Genomic DNA, 13,925 nt, shown 5'->3' on the forward strand with positions numbered 1-13,925 from the left:
ATGCTCTTGAGAGCACGCCATCCGAGCGACGTCGCCAACGGCCAGTCAGTGAACGACAAAAAGCGCCACCTGACTGTGCCACAAAGGTCTTTTCCATGCTCTTGGCGTTCGTTCATTTGCGATTCATCTTGAGATGGGCTGAGCGCTTCCATCGATACAAACAATCGCAGCTGCTCTTGTGATCGCGTGGGACAGCCGATGTGTGGGAATGCAGCCTATCTTGCGCTGCTGTGCGATGAGCGCCGCACCCCGCCAAATCTGCCCGATTGCTCTGTACATGACCGATAGCACGCTTGGACTGGAATCGTACGTGTCGATGTAGCCACGCTGTTTTGCCGTGAGAACCGGAGTCGGTCGGAAAGGCAGTATCGCAGAAACTTCGTGCTTCTGGTGAGCAAGTTCTGCAGTGCGGCGATATGCATTCCTCTGCTTCGGCCAAGACATGTTTGATCAATGTCTGCCAAACGGAGAGCTTTTGGTTGGTCGCTGAGGATAGTTCGGTCAGAACGGCTTTGCTTGAGCGAAAGAATCATTCGCTCACTGCATTGCTGTTACGCCAGCTGCTCTTGGAATCGTCCGGAACGACCCAGTTGTTCACTCCCCACCTGGCGAAACGTCAGCACAAAAGGTCTTGCGCATCACACGGACAGTGATCGAAGCAAGCCCGCATGTTTGGCTCAGCCAGCTCGGTCGATAGGGCGAGATAAAACTTGCCGCGATCGACTTACCACCATCGCCGTATCCTGGCACCAACAGTCTGTCCCGAGAATTTCGCCGTCGAGTTCGTATGCCGCCAACCAGCTACCACAAGAGTCTGCTATGGGTCAGTACTATGATCAGCTCGATTCCGGGCACAGAAGCGACTTACCCAGACCATTCCTTGTAAAAGCGGCATCAAGACCTAACCATGCATTAGGACCTGAGTATGTTCACAGCACCGGATCACCATACCTGGTCCTTGATCGTCACATATGCCACCATTCGCCAATCACTCGCCTCGCTGATGCTCTTCAAGTAGCTCTGTTCGAAGCGTAGATCCGGGAGCTGAAGATGCGGAGGCTGCCTCCTCGCTTCTGGCACCGGTCGAAGTATTGACAATGGGATCTCATCCTCATCCACCTCATCAAGCTCTTCTGAGTGGTCTCCGGAGCGGTCGAGTGTGACGGGCTGTTTGAAGTCCACCGATGTTTCCGGCGCGAGGTCGCGTTCTACCGAAGGGTTCTCGTTGATGTGCGCGGTCTGAATGGTTTCGGCAAATTGAATCGCAGTGTCTTGAAGGTCTGCCATTGTCTTGTGCGTTGAAGTTTGTGTCCGACTTCGCGTTCGTAGGAATGGAATACGCCGGAGCGGGCTCGTCAGGTGAGAGTCGTAGAAGGCGATCTAGGCGTTGAAATGGCCTTTCGATGGGTCCTGCCTCTGTCCAGATACACGATATCTCCCGGTGTCTTCAAAGCCGCTCGTTTCAAGGTCAATTGATGTCCGATGTTGGCAGATGAAAGAGAGCTCCAGCAATCATCATCTCATGTACTTGGGACATCACGCTGCTCGGTTCGGCTCCACGAAGCTTATTCGACCTCCGAGAGCCCTCAGGCGCAATCGAACATCACATTTGAACGTCTTTATCCCAACTCAGCCGTGCTACCTGCACACGAACCTCGACAAGATGGGAAACGCAAATTCAGCAATGCTGGACAACATTGTCAATGGCACCAACTGTGCGTCTGCCGCGCCGATTCTCGGCCATTTTGAGGAGCGTCTCCACGGCTGAAGAGTAACTCACTGACTTGACTTGGGACGCAGTCGACCGCGAAGAGGTGGACCGACTACGCAAACGATTCATGAAGCTCGACAAGGTACGAATGGGTGGTAGTAGCGACACACCTGGCGAGGTATCTCTCTAACACAATCCAGGACAACTCCGGCACGATCGAGCGCGACGAATTCCTCTCCCTCCCACAAGTCTCCTCCAACCCGCTGGCCACACGAATGATAGCAATCTTCGACGAAGACGGTGGTGGCGACGTCGACTTCCAAGAGTTCGTGTCCGGCCTCAGCGCCTTCAGCTCGAAGGGAAATAAAGAGGAGAAGCTGCGCTTTGCGTTCAAAGTCTACGATATCGATCGTGACGGCTACATCAGCAACGGCGAGCTCTTTATTGTGCTGAAGATGATGGTGGGCAGCAATTTGAAAGATCAGCAGTTGCAGCAGATTGTGGACAAGACGATCATGGAAGCGGATCTGGACCATGATGGGAAGATCAGCTTCGAGGAGTTCCAGAAGATGGTGGAGAACACGGATGTTTCGATGAGCATGACGCTGGGTGAGTGCATTGCGGTGAATATTCGCATCATATTTTTCTAACATGACGTAGATCAATTCTAGACGTTTGCTGGAGGTGAAGATGGTCTAGGCCATATTTCGCTTCGCTTGCAGGAGTGAGGTATGCGCTTGACTGCGCTCTGGAGAAGTTTGCTTTGGGACTGGAGTCTGGACTCCATGTAAAGGCGAGCAAGCGCTTCAGAGAGCCCAATTGTGGGCTGATGAGTACCCGTGGCAGACATGTCACAGGCAATGGCTCAATGAGAATTGACGACAGAGATCATGATCATGATGCATTTCACATAACGATAAGCATAGGGGTATCTCAATGCAGATGCACAACCCAAGACCGCTACCCTTTGCAGCGGAGACCGCTAGCCTCCAACTCCACAGGTGACGAACATTGCCACCCAAAATCCGGCCCAGACCACACCACCCCATGCAATGCCTACAATCAAAGACCCTCCCGCCATAAGAGCAGATTTTTTGCCGACTGACGCTTTGCTGGTAGTGCCGCCGGCCCTGTTCACATAAGTCAGCACATCGTAGCTCCCGTCTGAGAGAGACACAAACATACTTATCATTGTTGGCGATAATGTTCGTGCTTCTGCCACCAGGACAGAAGATAACCTGATAACTCGCACCTTTGGGTACGATGAATGTGCTGGATTGGTCGTCCTGCGCAAACGAGTACGCATCAGGGCATACTTTCTTCGCGGCATCGCCGTAGTAGTCCCTTTGACATGACCCCACGGGACCGTACTTGCCTGTACAACAGTACTTAGCTTTGTTGTACTTCTTGCAGGCGGAGATGCACGGCGCAAAGGCAGGTCGTTGGATGTTGCTGTCGGGATAGGGATATACGCCATTTCCGGGTTTCGAGGGAGGTAGAGTTTGTAGGTCCCATGGACACCAGTCGGCGACGTCGTTGAGTGAGACGGATTTGTCGAAATCCATTGGAGATGACGATGTCGTGCCGAGGAATTGCTGGCTGTTGGCGTACGGGTTGAAGGACTGGGGTGCGAGATTGCCGACGCTGCCAACACAGGATGGATTCGTATGCTTGGCTTGGATGTCCTTCAGCGCCTCGACGTCGTTGGGAATGAGGACAATGGCCATTGGAAGATTGTAGCCGTCCACCAAACTGAGGTCGTAGAACGTCTGATCCGAACCGCCGTCCATCGTAAATTCTGCTAAAGTCGCCGGTGGATTTCCAGCCTGCCGGCAGTTCAGTGCGCCGCATTCGCCTGTCGTACAGCTTCCCTGAGAGCTTCCATCGCTGGAAAAACTACAATTCGTCCGTCCCCAGACTCGACCTTGCCAGTCGTTCGCTACGTTGATGGTCCGATTTGCACCAGAATCCAGCTCGAACCCGGATGCAGTTGGCCCTGTACTACTCTGAGTCACGACACCAGGCCAGATCTTGTCGGCACACATGTTGGAGATGACGATTTGCAAACCACTGCTGTTGTTGTTCTGTAGCGACTCGATTCGTCGATTCATGTGGTGCTCCGCCCGCACTGTGGCGGCCAGGACGATCCATAGAATGATGTTCCGCATCTCGCCAGCATGGAGCGCAGCAATGCTCAGGTTCCGGACAAGCAGGCCAGCTGCTAGATGCTCGTAGAGATGATATTTTCGATATTTTCGCGGGAAAGGGTGGTGATAGAGGTTGAACTGGTTATGGAATCTGTTGCGCGATCACTTACATCACTTCCGGCAGGGCTATCCACGTCAAAGTCGGGCGCAGTGCTTGCCATCGCTATCGCTCGCTTGCATGCACAGACGTTTCGTTGCGAGTTGCAGGTGGTCGTTGTTTCGCCAGGGAAGAGAGATCGGGAAGCGCCTGACCTGAGTGGTCCCGCAAGACCTTCCCCTTGCGGCTGATGTCATTCACGTGGTGGCCCATGCTCGCGACGGCCCGCTCACCTCACCTTGTTCTTACAAGGTTAGAGCTCCACGGAGCGACGTATCGGGGATATCGACGATAGCAGTGCTGACGTGAGATATCCAGGTCGACTTCGAATGCCATAGTACCTGCATGATCCACCAAGTTGCGACCCGCTCGATTATACCCATACAGAGCGTTGCCACTGCACCGTCCCCGCTCAAGGCCTCAGGTGCAGTCAAGATTGGACGAGAGCATCGCTCCGGTGGCACTAGATCCAGAGCATGGCCGCCATGGACAGTCAATATGAAACGAAGGAGCTCAGTATCCAGATTCGCGCGTCGAAATGCGTGGACAAGTATCCGGCAAAGTCGCATGCAAGAAGAATTGCAGAGAAGCTCGGGAGAGATCATGGCCTCATTGTTCTCGCGGCGACGAAGGCTGCCAACTGGCCCAACTCCGACATGCCCGCTCCATTCCGGCAGGATCGATACTTCTATTACATGACTGGAGTCAACGAGCCCGACTGCTTTGTTTCGTACAGCATTGAAGACGATGTTCTTACACTATGGCTACCACCAATCAATGAGGATCGTGTACTGTGGTACGGAAGGGGGAGTACTACCGAGGAGGCAATGGAGAGGTATGATATCGACGACGCTCGATACCTCAAGGAAAAGTCCTTCGAGCGCGGTAGGCCAATATTTGAGCGTTACAACATGCGCAGTGTCACTGACATTGCCCATTAGCGCTTGGACGAATGTGCGGTCTTACGGATACCATGCTTCTGACGCTGGGAAAGAGACCACACGAACCTTCAGGACTTCGCACAGCCATAGATGCTTGCCGCGTCATTAAAGACCTTCATGAAATTGACCTCATCCGCCGAGCGAACGTCATTTCCGGCGAAGCTCACGTCAACGTGATGAAAGGCCTTCACCGCTTCACCAACGAGGCAGATGTCGAAGCTGCATTCATGCAGACATGCATTGCTCGCCACGCAAAGATACAGGCGTACGATCCCATCGCTGGATCCGGAGCTAACGCTGCCGTTCTTCACTACTCCGAGAACGAAGCAGACTTCGGCGACGGACAAACGATCGTGCTAGACGCCGGATGCGAGGTTGAGCGCTATGCCTCCGATGTTACAAGAACGATGCCAATAAATCCACGCAAGCCAGGTTACTGGCCCTCGAGAGAGGCCGAGGAAATTTACAACCTCGTGGAGTCGATCCAAGAGTCTTGCATCGGACAGCTCAAACCAGGAAAGGAGTTCCGTGAGGTTTTCTGGCATGCTCACCACATGGTGATCGATGGATTGTTGAAGCTGGGGATTCTCAAAGGTGACCGAGACGACATCTTCCACACCGGTACATCGCGTGCTTTCCTCCCACACGGACTTGGTCACCACGTAGGACTCGAAGTACACGATGTGGATCCAACCCCTAATCCATCACTGTCTACCGAGGAAGACTTTGCTATCAATATGGCTCGTCTTCGAGAAGCATACATCGCCTGGAACCCTGCTGCCGCGGGTCGGGTATCGACACTGACTCAACCATCGCACTTCGCCCTCGCCCTAGCATCCCACAGCGACATCCATAAACTCGACGCCCACTTGCTCGAGCGAGACATGATCATCACTGTGGAACCAGGCATCTACTTCAACGAATTCTTGATTGAACACTTCTATTTGAGCAAGCCCGAGCATGCTCAGTTCATCGACAAGAAGGTGCTAAAGCGGTACATGCAGGTCGGAGGCGTTCGGATTGAGGACAATCTGCTCATTACCAAGGACGGATGCGAGAATGTGACCACGGCACCGAAGGGGAAGGCCATGCTGAGGATCATTCGTGAGGCAGCTAGTTCGCAACATTGATTTCAGGTCAGGACTTCGGACAGATGATGCGTGGTACTTTGTGAACAAATTTCATTCTCGCAAGCTACAATTGTCCGTTCGTCGATGCTCGCAAGGGGTGTGTGTTGGACTTCGATACCCAATGTTTGCTCGAGAATTGGAGGCAAAAAGCAAAAACTAAACATATTCCGTCTCAATATCTTCCGTAACTTCTTGCAATTTGGGTCCTCCTCCGCCATCTTCATTCATTTCTCATACGACAAGCGACACGACTACACATGTGCAGATCGCGCGTGGACCGCTGAGTCTCGTCTTTTCTTCGAACCGCCCAAGGTCGCCGGATGCTCCGTGGGACCAGGAGATTGATTTCGTTGACGTCCCGTCGTTGTGGTCTCATGTGTGTCGGCGCGTGTCGTTTGAATGGCTAGTGGCAGAGAGTTCGTCTCTTTCGATGATAGTGAAATTTCTCCTAAAGCTTTCGCGAGCTTCCTCTCACATCAATCAACCGCCCTGGCCATTCGGTGGACTGGCTTGACGGTTGGTCCCTTCCCAGGCAGGACTCCAAAGGCCGCCGCCCGCTCCAAAGAGCATCGAATTCGCGATGCCATGCTGCTCCACGCTAGAGTATCCATTTGCGTATGGAGTCTTGACTGCGGCATGTTCCGCGATCACACGTGGCGCCGACTCGAGAGTGCCCCAAGAGTCGTTGCCCGCCATGGAGTTTCTGCTGCGAATGCTACTCGCAGAGTTAACGCGGCTGTGAATGCGAGGATGACCGATCGCTGGAGATGCGCCAAGAGTCCCGGTCGGAAGACCAGGTGGGAATGCAGGTGACGTCGAACCTGGTGCGCTGCCCCAAATGCGAGAGATGGACTGCATGCGCTCATGGTGTGGACTCATGGAGCCCGTGGTCGAGTATGCAGTCGGACGAATGCCAGGAGGAGTAAGAGCGGCCGTGGGACGGCTGATGAAACTGATGGGAGACCTCGCTGGCGGATGAGGGTATTTAGGAGCGGATGAGTTCAGGTCTGTCAAGCTGTCCTGCATGATGGCTAGGCCATCACCATTGGAGACCACTGCTGGATCGCAAGCGAGCTGCTGAGGAGGTGTAACGGGGTGATTACCCTCATCGTCGTCGACCAAGTCATCAACCATACGGCTCAAGTCGTCATCGCGAGACTGAACCTTAGCTGTCTTGGCCTTCTTGGGCAACGGCTGTGCAGGGCGCGCTTGCTGCGCGTGTCCATTCGCGGCGATGGAAGCATAGCTGATGGGCTTCGGCTTTGACTTTGGTGCTGCTTGGGCCTGAATCGACCGGGACTTGGGCGGCGCGATTGGCTCCGGCGCATATTCCATCGGCTGCACGACCAAAGGCTCGATATCCTGCTCGCTACCGTGATAGATTCGGGTGCCGCGAATGTAGACAGGGGCGCCATCATCGCTGCTAGCCATTTCAACGCCGTCCGCCAGAAAGTCTTTCACGCGCTGCAACATTTCCACATCCGCAGAGGCTTGAACAACATCGGTGTCGGTGCACCTTGGTCTGAGATCACCGGTCGTCCTATCGTACCAGGTCTTTGACGTCTTGCCACCATCGTCCATGAGAGGTTTGAACGCAATTGTGTCGACGTCCTCCACGAGCATATAGCCGATATTGGCGACATCATCGAGATCCCAAATAGGAAAAGCTTGCGCCATGAGATCGACAACGCGAGCGTACGACGACCAGAACTGCGTGATCGAGCCGGCCATGCTTTCCTCGGTTGCGAGACCACAGACGATGTGGACGACCGTGGCCAGCCAGTTGTTGCAGATACGCAGACAAGGTAGCAGACTGCGGCTGATGCGCGTCAACTTAACAGTAAGATCGTCGTCATTAGCGTCGTCCATGTTGGAAAGCTTAGATCGGAGGTCGTCGTAAAAGACGCGGAGAAGAGCAGTGAAAGTCCGAAGGTTGAACCTGAAGTAGTAGAGGTAAGACTGCTGGAAGAGCATATTGTCGGACGCATCTACGCAACGGTCAGCACTGTTTGGGCACGGTCTTGCACAGGACTCACTCTTGAATCGTTCGCCAGCTGTGTACTGTGCTGCAACGTTGATGATGATCATACGCATGAGAGTGCCGTCCAGATCTCGCTGCTTGATCACATTGGTCAATCGGCTGAGGACTTCAAGTTCCAGCTCGTTATGGCCGGAGAACTCCTCGCCACTATAGCACATGCTATGCAAGCGAACGAACCAGCCGACCAGGTGGTTCTTCGAAGCATCGGGATCGTTTGGAGGGCCTTTTTGGATCAAAGTGTTCTTCACCCATGCAGCATTCGTCTTCTCCACTTCCTTCTGCAAATTGTTGATCGCAAGCGGGAAGGGATCCTCGACGGTTATGGCACGGTAAAGGTGGTATATCGCACGCAAATGGTGCTTGTTCTGGAGAGCAATGACTGCTTGCTGGTGATGGCCCAAACCAGAGGATGGGCGGAAGGTGGCAGCCAAGGCATAGAAGCCAATGGCAGGTCCGAAGTTCGGGGTGTCGTCCAGCTTGTCCTCTGCACGATAGCGGCAGATGTCGCCGAGATAGCCTAGAGTACGATGGCAAGAGTCCGAAGCGTACTGGTAGAGCTCTGAGGAAATAGACGTGCCATGGCTTTCGCCGGTGGCTTTGTCTCCCTTCGTCTCCACCTGACTGGCGATTCTCTGCAACACCACGCCATTCGAGGCCAAGTTGAGCTCGGTGATATAGTTGCGGTAGTATCGCTCACTGTGCTTCAGCCAGGAGAGAAAGAAGCGCTGAATCTGCCGTGCTTCCACGGGAAATTCGGCCCTCTGCTTCTGCGCTGGCTTCCAGAATTTGGCAAAGTACTTTCGACCCAGCACATGCGCCTGCCAAAGTCGCAGCTCACTGCCCTCGGCACGGCTGAAGTCGGAGAATGCGACCGTCTCCGTGAGTTGGCGGTATGATTTGAAGGCGTCGAGGACAGCCTGCATCGGCGCATCCTGCTCTTTCAACATTTTGAGAACATCATGTTCCGCAGCTCGCTCGCGCGCGAGCAAGTCTTCCATATTCCCGACCCTCGTGTGATTCTCATAGGCGCTGCGATTCCGTATGACCGCTGCTCGGTCAACGGTGCTGGTCAGGTGAAGAGTGTGGTAGTAGGTTGTTCGGCGTGGGCGCAGCAGTCGATATGCGCCATCGAGCGAGGGTGTGTGGCGGCGGAAGGTGTTCCTAGCACGGTCGCGTGATGTTCTGTTCGAGTCACCGAGGATGCGCCCGTGAATGCGAGTTCTTCAAGTGCTCAACCAGCAGAACGTCCTCGGATTATGGCAGTGCTGAGCTTGGTCGAGGTAGGTCTTGATAGTGAAAGGCGCTCGTAGTCACTCACGAGCCAAAATTAGGCTAGTCGAGGGCTAGCGCCGGAACGGCTCTTCGTTGCCGCCGACGATCCAGGCCACTGAATCTCCGGTGCTGTTGCTGCTGTGCTGCTCTTCCTTGCAATGACATCAATAACTTCTGGGCCATCAGGCTTGATATCAAGCAGACTGCCATCTTCGCCTGAATGTCAGTCTCTTGGGATTCCAATCGTACTGAAGTTGTAGGTCCACGATCAGTTCCGGCTCTATTCGATACGAGGGCAAATAGCGTCTGATCTTCCCTCACCGCATCACCGTCATGGCGACGACCAAACGTTCGAGGGAGGAGTCTATCAGCGAGGCTGATATGCCTCGCGTGGGAAGTCCACTGGATCAAAGCGAAGCACCTCCCCAAGTCCATACTCCCAAGTATACACAACTGGAGCCTCAAAGCAAGGAGGCCATCACAATAAGATGCACACTGCCGCCGCATAAACCAACATCTTTCACAACCTATCGGGACTATGAAACGCACTATTCCAAGCTACACACCAATCGCTGCAGCGAATGCCAGAAGAACTTCCCAAGTGATCACTTCCTTGAGTTACACCTTGCAGAGAATCATGATCCAATTGTGGCCACGAGACGAGACAGAGGCGACAAAACGTACGCCTGTTTCGTCGAAGGCTGCGACAAACTCTGTCGCGATTGGAAGAAACGCTCATTCCATCTGATCGACAAACACCTCTTTCCCAAGAACTACGATTTTCTCATCGTCAACAACGGCATCGACGGTAGACGGAGCATGCTGCGACCTGGTGTTGATGCGCAGGGCCATCGCAGGAGCAGTCGAGAAAGGCGGGGTTCTTCTAGCACGGAGGCCACGCAATCGACAGAGGCAACGTCTGTGAGCCAGCAGACCGATGTCTCTGAATTGACGCCACGCCCTGCTGAGAAGAAAGTCGAGCCGAAGCAAGACTTGTTACTGGATTCTGTGACGAAGTCTATGTCGTCGCTGCAATTCGTACCTAGAAGCATTACCTTTGGGAAACGAAAAGGCAAGTCGGGATTCGCAAAGAGTTGAGCGTGTGTGATGCTGCCAAAGTCAGGCGGCACACAGTGTAAGTCTTGAGAGATCAGCGGCACTATCTCTGCGGCATGATCTTTCGTGACGACTCATCCGCCACATGCCATCGGCGCAACACGACGATGAGGCTTCCACGAAATCAGAGCTCACAAAGCCGGCATTCCAAGCCAGCGGACCGCAAGAAGACATGAAAGCGCGGATTTGTCGGAGCAGGCTTCGAACAATCTTTCACTGCTCCTCTGTCGTACGAGAAGCTCTTCACGACAAGCAGTCCAAGCACAGAGTGCGTATCGCAACGCCAGCTCCAACATGAGCCACATCACACTACAATTGGATGCGCTCTTCGACGGTTTCATCAAGAATGCCCCAGACGTGTTCAATCCGCTATCAACTTCGCTCGAGCAGAGCTTGTTGATAGATTGGCATTGTGAGGAATTTGTACCTCGAGCCGGACTATGTGAAGCGGGTCTAGCCTTTGACTGTGTCTGAATGGTTCAATGCTATATGAGGAGTAGAGCAGACAAAGTGCGGTTGTGACTGGCCGGACCGCGTGCTTGAAGTCTTATAGGAGATGGGCGGCAAGGCGGATGGGTGGATGAATTCTCGGCCCCCAAATCGACGGGAGCTGAGGTGATTAGTCAAAACGCGTCATTCCCGAGATTCCTGTCTCCGTGCTTTCGTGTGAACGACAAAGCTTCCACGTTCATCTATCTCCACTTTCCATCGACAGTTCCGTCGGTACTGACACTCGAGTCCCACACATTCGGAGACTGTCAATTCATCGAAACAACACTCTATAGCACTGCGACGCCTCGAACCACTCCGACCGCTGTCCGCGGCACCACCAGGCAGCGACACGAGGCACAATGCCGTCCATATCAACCCTGCTTCTATTTCCGGCCGCCATTTCCGCCCTCACTTTCGACTGCTCTCATGTACGAGTCGGAGGCCAGTCGTTCAATCTAGAAAAGCTCGGTGGTCCCAAAGAAGTCCACTACCAGGAACGCAACGATCTTTACATTTCCAATACGACCTTCACAATCGACATATGCGCGCCTCTGGAAAGAGACACCGACAGTGAGAAGGCGAAATTCGAGTGCCCAAGCGGCACGCGCGTGTGCGGCGTCGAGCGTCAATATCAAGGAGATAAGGATCCATTGGTGGACAAAGTTATACCTATTGCGGGCGATTTCACTACCTCTCATGGCTCGAGTCGAGCCCTGGATCCCAAATTTGAGCGTCTAAAAGGGAGCGATAGCAGCGCGGATTCCGACAAGGAGGGTCTGCGAGGAAAATTGCACGGTGGAGAATTCAAGAACAAGAAGCAGAAGGCTATTGTTGAGTTTCTTTGCGATGAAAAGCTGGAGGGCACGGAAGGCTTTGACAGCAAGGAGAAGAGAAGTGCGACGGACGCAAACTTATATGGCAGCATGGGAAAGCGGGAAGCTGAGGACAAGGGTGATGGTGATGACAAGGAGAAAGATCCGCTGCCTGATTTGGACGCAGGCAAGAGCTTGTCATTCGTAAGCTACAAAGAGGAGGAAGATGTCGGTGTACTGCGTCTTACCTGGAAGACCAAGTACGCCTGCGAGGGCGCTGCGGACAAGAAGCCGGGCGGGAAGAAGACTGCTGGCTGGGGATTCTTCACGTGGTTTCTGATCATCGTGTTCTTGCTTGTTGCGGCATACATCATCTTCGGCTCATGGCTGAACTACAATCGCTACGGTGCTCGAGGTTGGGACCTTATACCGCATGGAGATTCGATCCGAGACCTGCCGTACATCGTGAAGGATGTTGGCGGCAACATTGTCGACAGGCTGAAAGGATCAGGTGCTTCACGAGGAGGATACAGCGCGGTATGAGTTGCTGCTTGACACGGTTTTTGGGAGCTTCTTTTCGATGTCCAAGGGAACGCACTCTTCGACGTCTTGTATTGTTCTGATACTGGCTAGACTACTGTTGGAATAGAGACACCTCGCCGTTGCAACAGACGTGAGCGATCTGGGTCCACTCTCCCAGCCTACCAGTGGCCCGCTGGGAGTAAGCTATCTTCCGCGGGCAACGGTACAAGCCACGCCACATCGTCCAATTGCCCCCACTGCCCCGAGTCCCAGGATGCCGTAGTAGAAACGTCCAGATTGTCGTCGCCGGACGGAGGCGTCAGCTCGTTGGCAGAACTCTCTGTTCGAGCACTGTTGATGGTCTGGAGGTCCACATTATACGTTAAGAACCACTGCTCTAGCAGGTTGGTAGCGCTGATGATCATAGCATTCCAACTAGCGCCATCGCCAGCCTGCAGTTCGCTCGAGAGGACTCCCATTCTGGCCAGGTAGTACTCTACTTGCAAATCGCTTCTGTCAATTGCTTCGGAGTATGTGTTGCCCGGGCCTGACACAGAAATGTACAATTTCAGCAGGACGAGCAATGTGAAGAGGATCCTAGGGATGAAGGACATGGAGTCCAACGAAAGTATAACTGCAGTTCCGAGATCAAGAGCAATGTCGAGAGCACGGTGGCATGCATCTTTCAGGTCATGCAGCGCAGCAACGTGAGCATCTGTCACGATCAGCGGAGCAGCAAAGTCCTCAGGCGCCAACTGGTGTGGAAGATAGGGCGCTGAGAACGTGCTCTTGTTCGTCGGGGTGTACAGAACCGGCTCGTTGAGGTGGACCAGGGCGATCTGGTGCCAAAACATCAGTTCCAGAGAGCCTGCGGTCAGAGCGACAGCACTCCAGTTCGCGATCTCGGCCTTGAGGTCAGAGACTTGTTTTCTGTGCGCGGAGTCCGAGATGATAGACATCGGCGAGGCGTCATGGAGACCGAGACTCAACGCAGTCCGGAAATGCAGCCTAGTGATGGTCACGAGCAGGCAGAATATGCGGTCTGTGGCTAGCGGCGATATCTGCAAGTAGCCCAAGCACTCCTCATGGTAGGGCGTCCAAACATTGGCGTCTTGCCGACGAGTCGTCAAAGCCATTGCCGTCGTGGCGATGAAGCACCCCAGCCACGTCCGCGGACCATCACGAAGCAGTACATCTGGGTCCGGGATCGCTGTGATGGAGAATTTGGCAGAGCCAGGTCCAGCAAGTCCCATGGCTATCGATACGCTGGTGGCCAGCTGAGCGAGCTGCTCCACAGTCGAATGTCCTGCTGACTTGGGAGTCGATCGGTACCAAAAGCATGCCAACAACGCCGCCTGCACATGTGGGATAGACACATTCCCGGTACCGATCAGATCTAGCCCGAGAGATTCCATCGCCTTCTCGACGAGCTCGTTGCGAACGGCATCGTCCAGGACGTTAGGCGTTGCAAATGCGAGTACCGTGAGAAGGAGGATCGGCTTGTTCCGGCGCAGCTCAGCGTAGTCGGCAGCGTCCACTGGTACAATGGGCAGTCTGGGAACCACGGACACAGAGTACACACGC

At 54.0% G+C, this 13,925-nt stretch overlaps 8 protein-coding genes across 8 annotated transcripts; 5 read left to right on the forward strand and 3 right to left on the reverse strand.

Moving 5' to 3' along the window:
• Positions 1-724: 724 nt before the first annotated feature.
• On the reverse strand, positions 725-1,287 carry MYCGRDRAFT_37650 (uncharacterized protein; the record flags this gene model as incomplete). Its single annotated transcript, XM_003855373.1, has 3 exons — positions 725-814; positions 869-901; positions 952-1,287. The coding sequence occupies 3 exons, from the start codon at positions 1,285-1,287 to the stop codon at positions 725-727; spliced, it is 459 nt and encodes a 152-aa protein (XP_003855421.1).
• Positions 1,288-1,663: 376 nt separating this feature from the next.
• Positions 1,664-2,505, forward strand: CANB (calcineurin regulatory beta sub-unit; the record flags this gene model as incomplete). Its single annotated transcript, XM_003855012.1, has 4 exons — positions 1,664-1,715; positions 1,801-1,853; positions 1,912-2,320; positions 2,372-2,505. 4 exons carry the CDS (start codon positions 1,664-1,666, stop codon positions 2,380-2,382), a joined length of 525 nt encoding a protein of 174 aa, XP_003855060.1.
• A 405-nt stretch (positions 2,506-2,910) lies between these two features.
• Positions 2,911-3,792, reverse strand: MYCGRDRAFT_15838 (uncharacterized protein; the record flags this gene model as incomplete). The annotated part of the gene is made up of 1 exon (XM_003855372.1): positions 2,911-3,792. A coding segment is annotated over one exon (882 nt), but the record flags the coding sequence as incomplete, so codon positions are not given.
• A 708-nt stretch (positions 3,793-4,500) lies between these two features.
• MYCGRDRAFT_68734 (peptidase M24) lies at positions 4,501-6,086 on the forward strand (the record flags this gene model as incomplete). The annotated part of the gene is made up of 3 exons (XM_003855013.1): positions 4,501-4,933; positions 4,957-5,700; positions 5,791-6,086. 3 exons carry the CDS (start codon positions 4,501-4,503, stop codon positions 6,084-6,086), a joined length of 1,473 nt encoding a protein of 490 aa, XP_003855061.1.
• Positions 6,087-7,502: 1,416 nt separating this feature from the next.
• Positions 7,503-8,663, reverse strand: MYCGRDRAFT_25276 (uncharacterized protein; the record flags this gene model as incomplete). The annotated part of the gene is made up of 2 exons (XM_003855371.1): positions 7,503-8,074; positions 8,114-8,663. Coding segments are annotated over 2 exons (1,122 nt in total), but the record flags the coding sequence as incomplete, so codon positions are not given.
• A 164-nt stretch (positions 8,664-8,827) lies between these two features.
• MYCGRDRAFT_103360 (uncharacterized protein) lies at positions 8,828-9,391 on the forward strand (the record flags this gene model as incomplete). The annotated part of the gene is made up of 1 exon (XM_003855014.1): positions 8,828-9,391. One exon carries the CDS (start codon positions 9,087-9,089, stop codon positions 9,303-9,305), a length of 219 nt encoding a protein of 72 aa, XP_003855062.1.
• A 350-nt stretch (positions 9,392-9,741) lies between these two features.
• On the forward strand, positions 9,742-10,230 carry MYCGRDRAFT_27306 (uncharacterized protein; the record flags this gene model as incomplete). The annotated part of the gene is made up of 1 exon (XM_003855015.1): positions 9,742-10,230. A coding segment is annotated over one exon (489 nt), but the record flags the coding sequence as incomplete, so codon positions are not given.
• Positions 10,231-11,250: 1,020 nt separating this feature from the next.
• MYCGRDRAFT_108192 (uncharacterized protein) lies at positions 11,251-13,622 on the forward strand (the record flags this gene model as incomplete). The annotated part of the gene is made up of 4 exons (XM_003855016.1): positions 11,251-12,356; positions 12,469-12,540; positions 12,917-13,048; positions 13,434-13,622. The coding sequence occupies 4 exons, from the start codon at positions 11,367-11,369 to the stop codon at positions 13,620-13,622; spliced, it is 1,383 nt and encodes a 460-aa protein (XP_003855064.1).
• Between the last annotated feature and the right edge of the window lie 303 nt (positions 13,623-13,925).

Source organism: Zymoseptoria tritici, chromosome 2 (genome assembly GCF_000219625.1).
Source record: "Zymoseptoria tritici IPO323 chromosome 2, whole genome shotgun sequence".
Lineage (NCBI taxonomy): Eukaryota > Fungi > Ascomycota > Dothideomycetes > Mycosphaerellales > Mycosphaerellaceae > Zymoseptoria > Zymoseptoria tritici.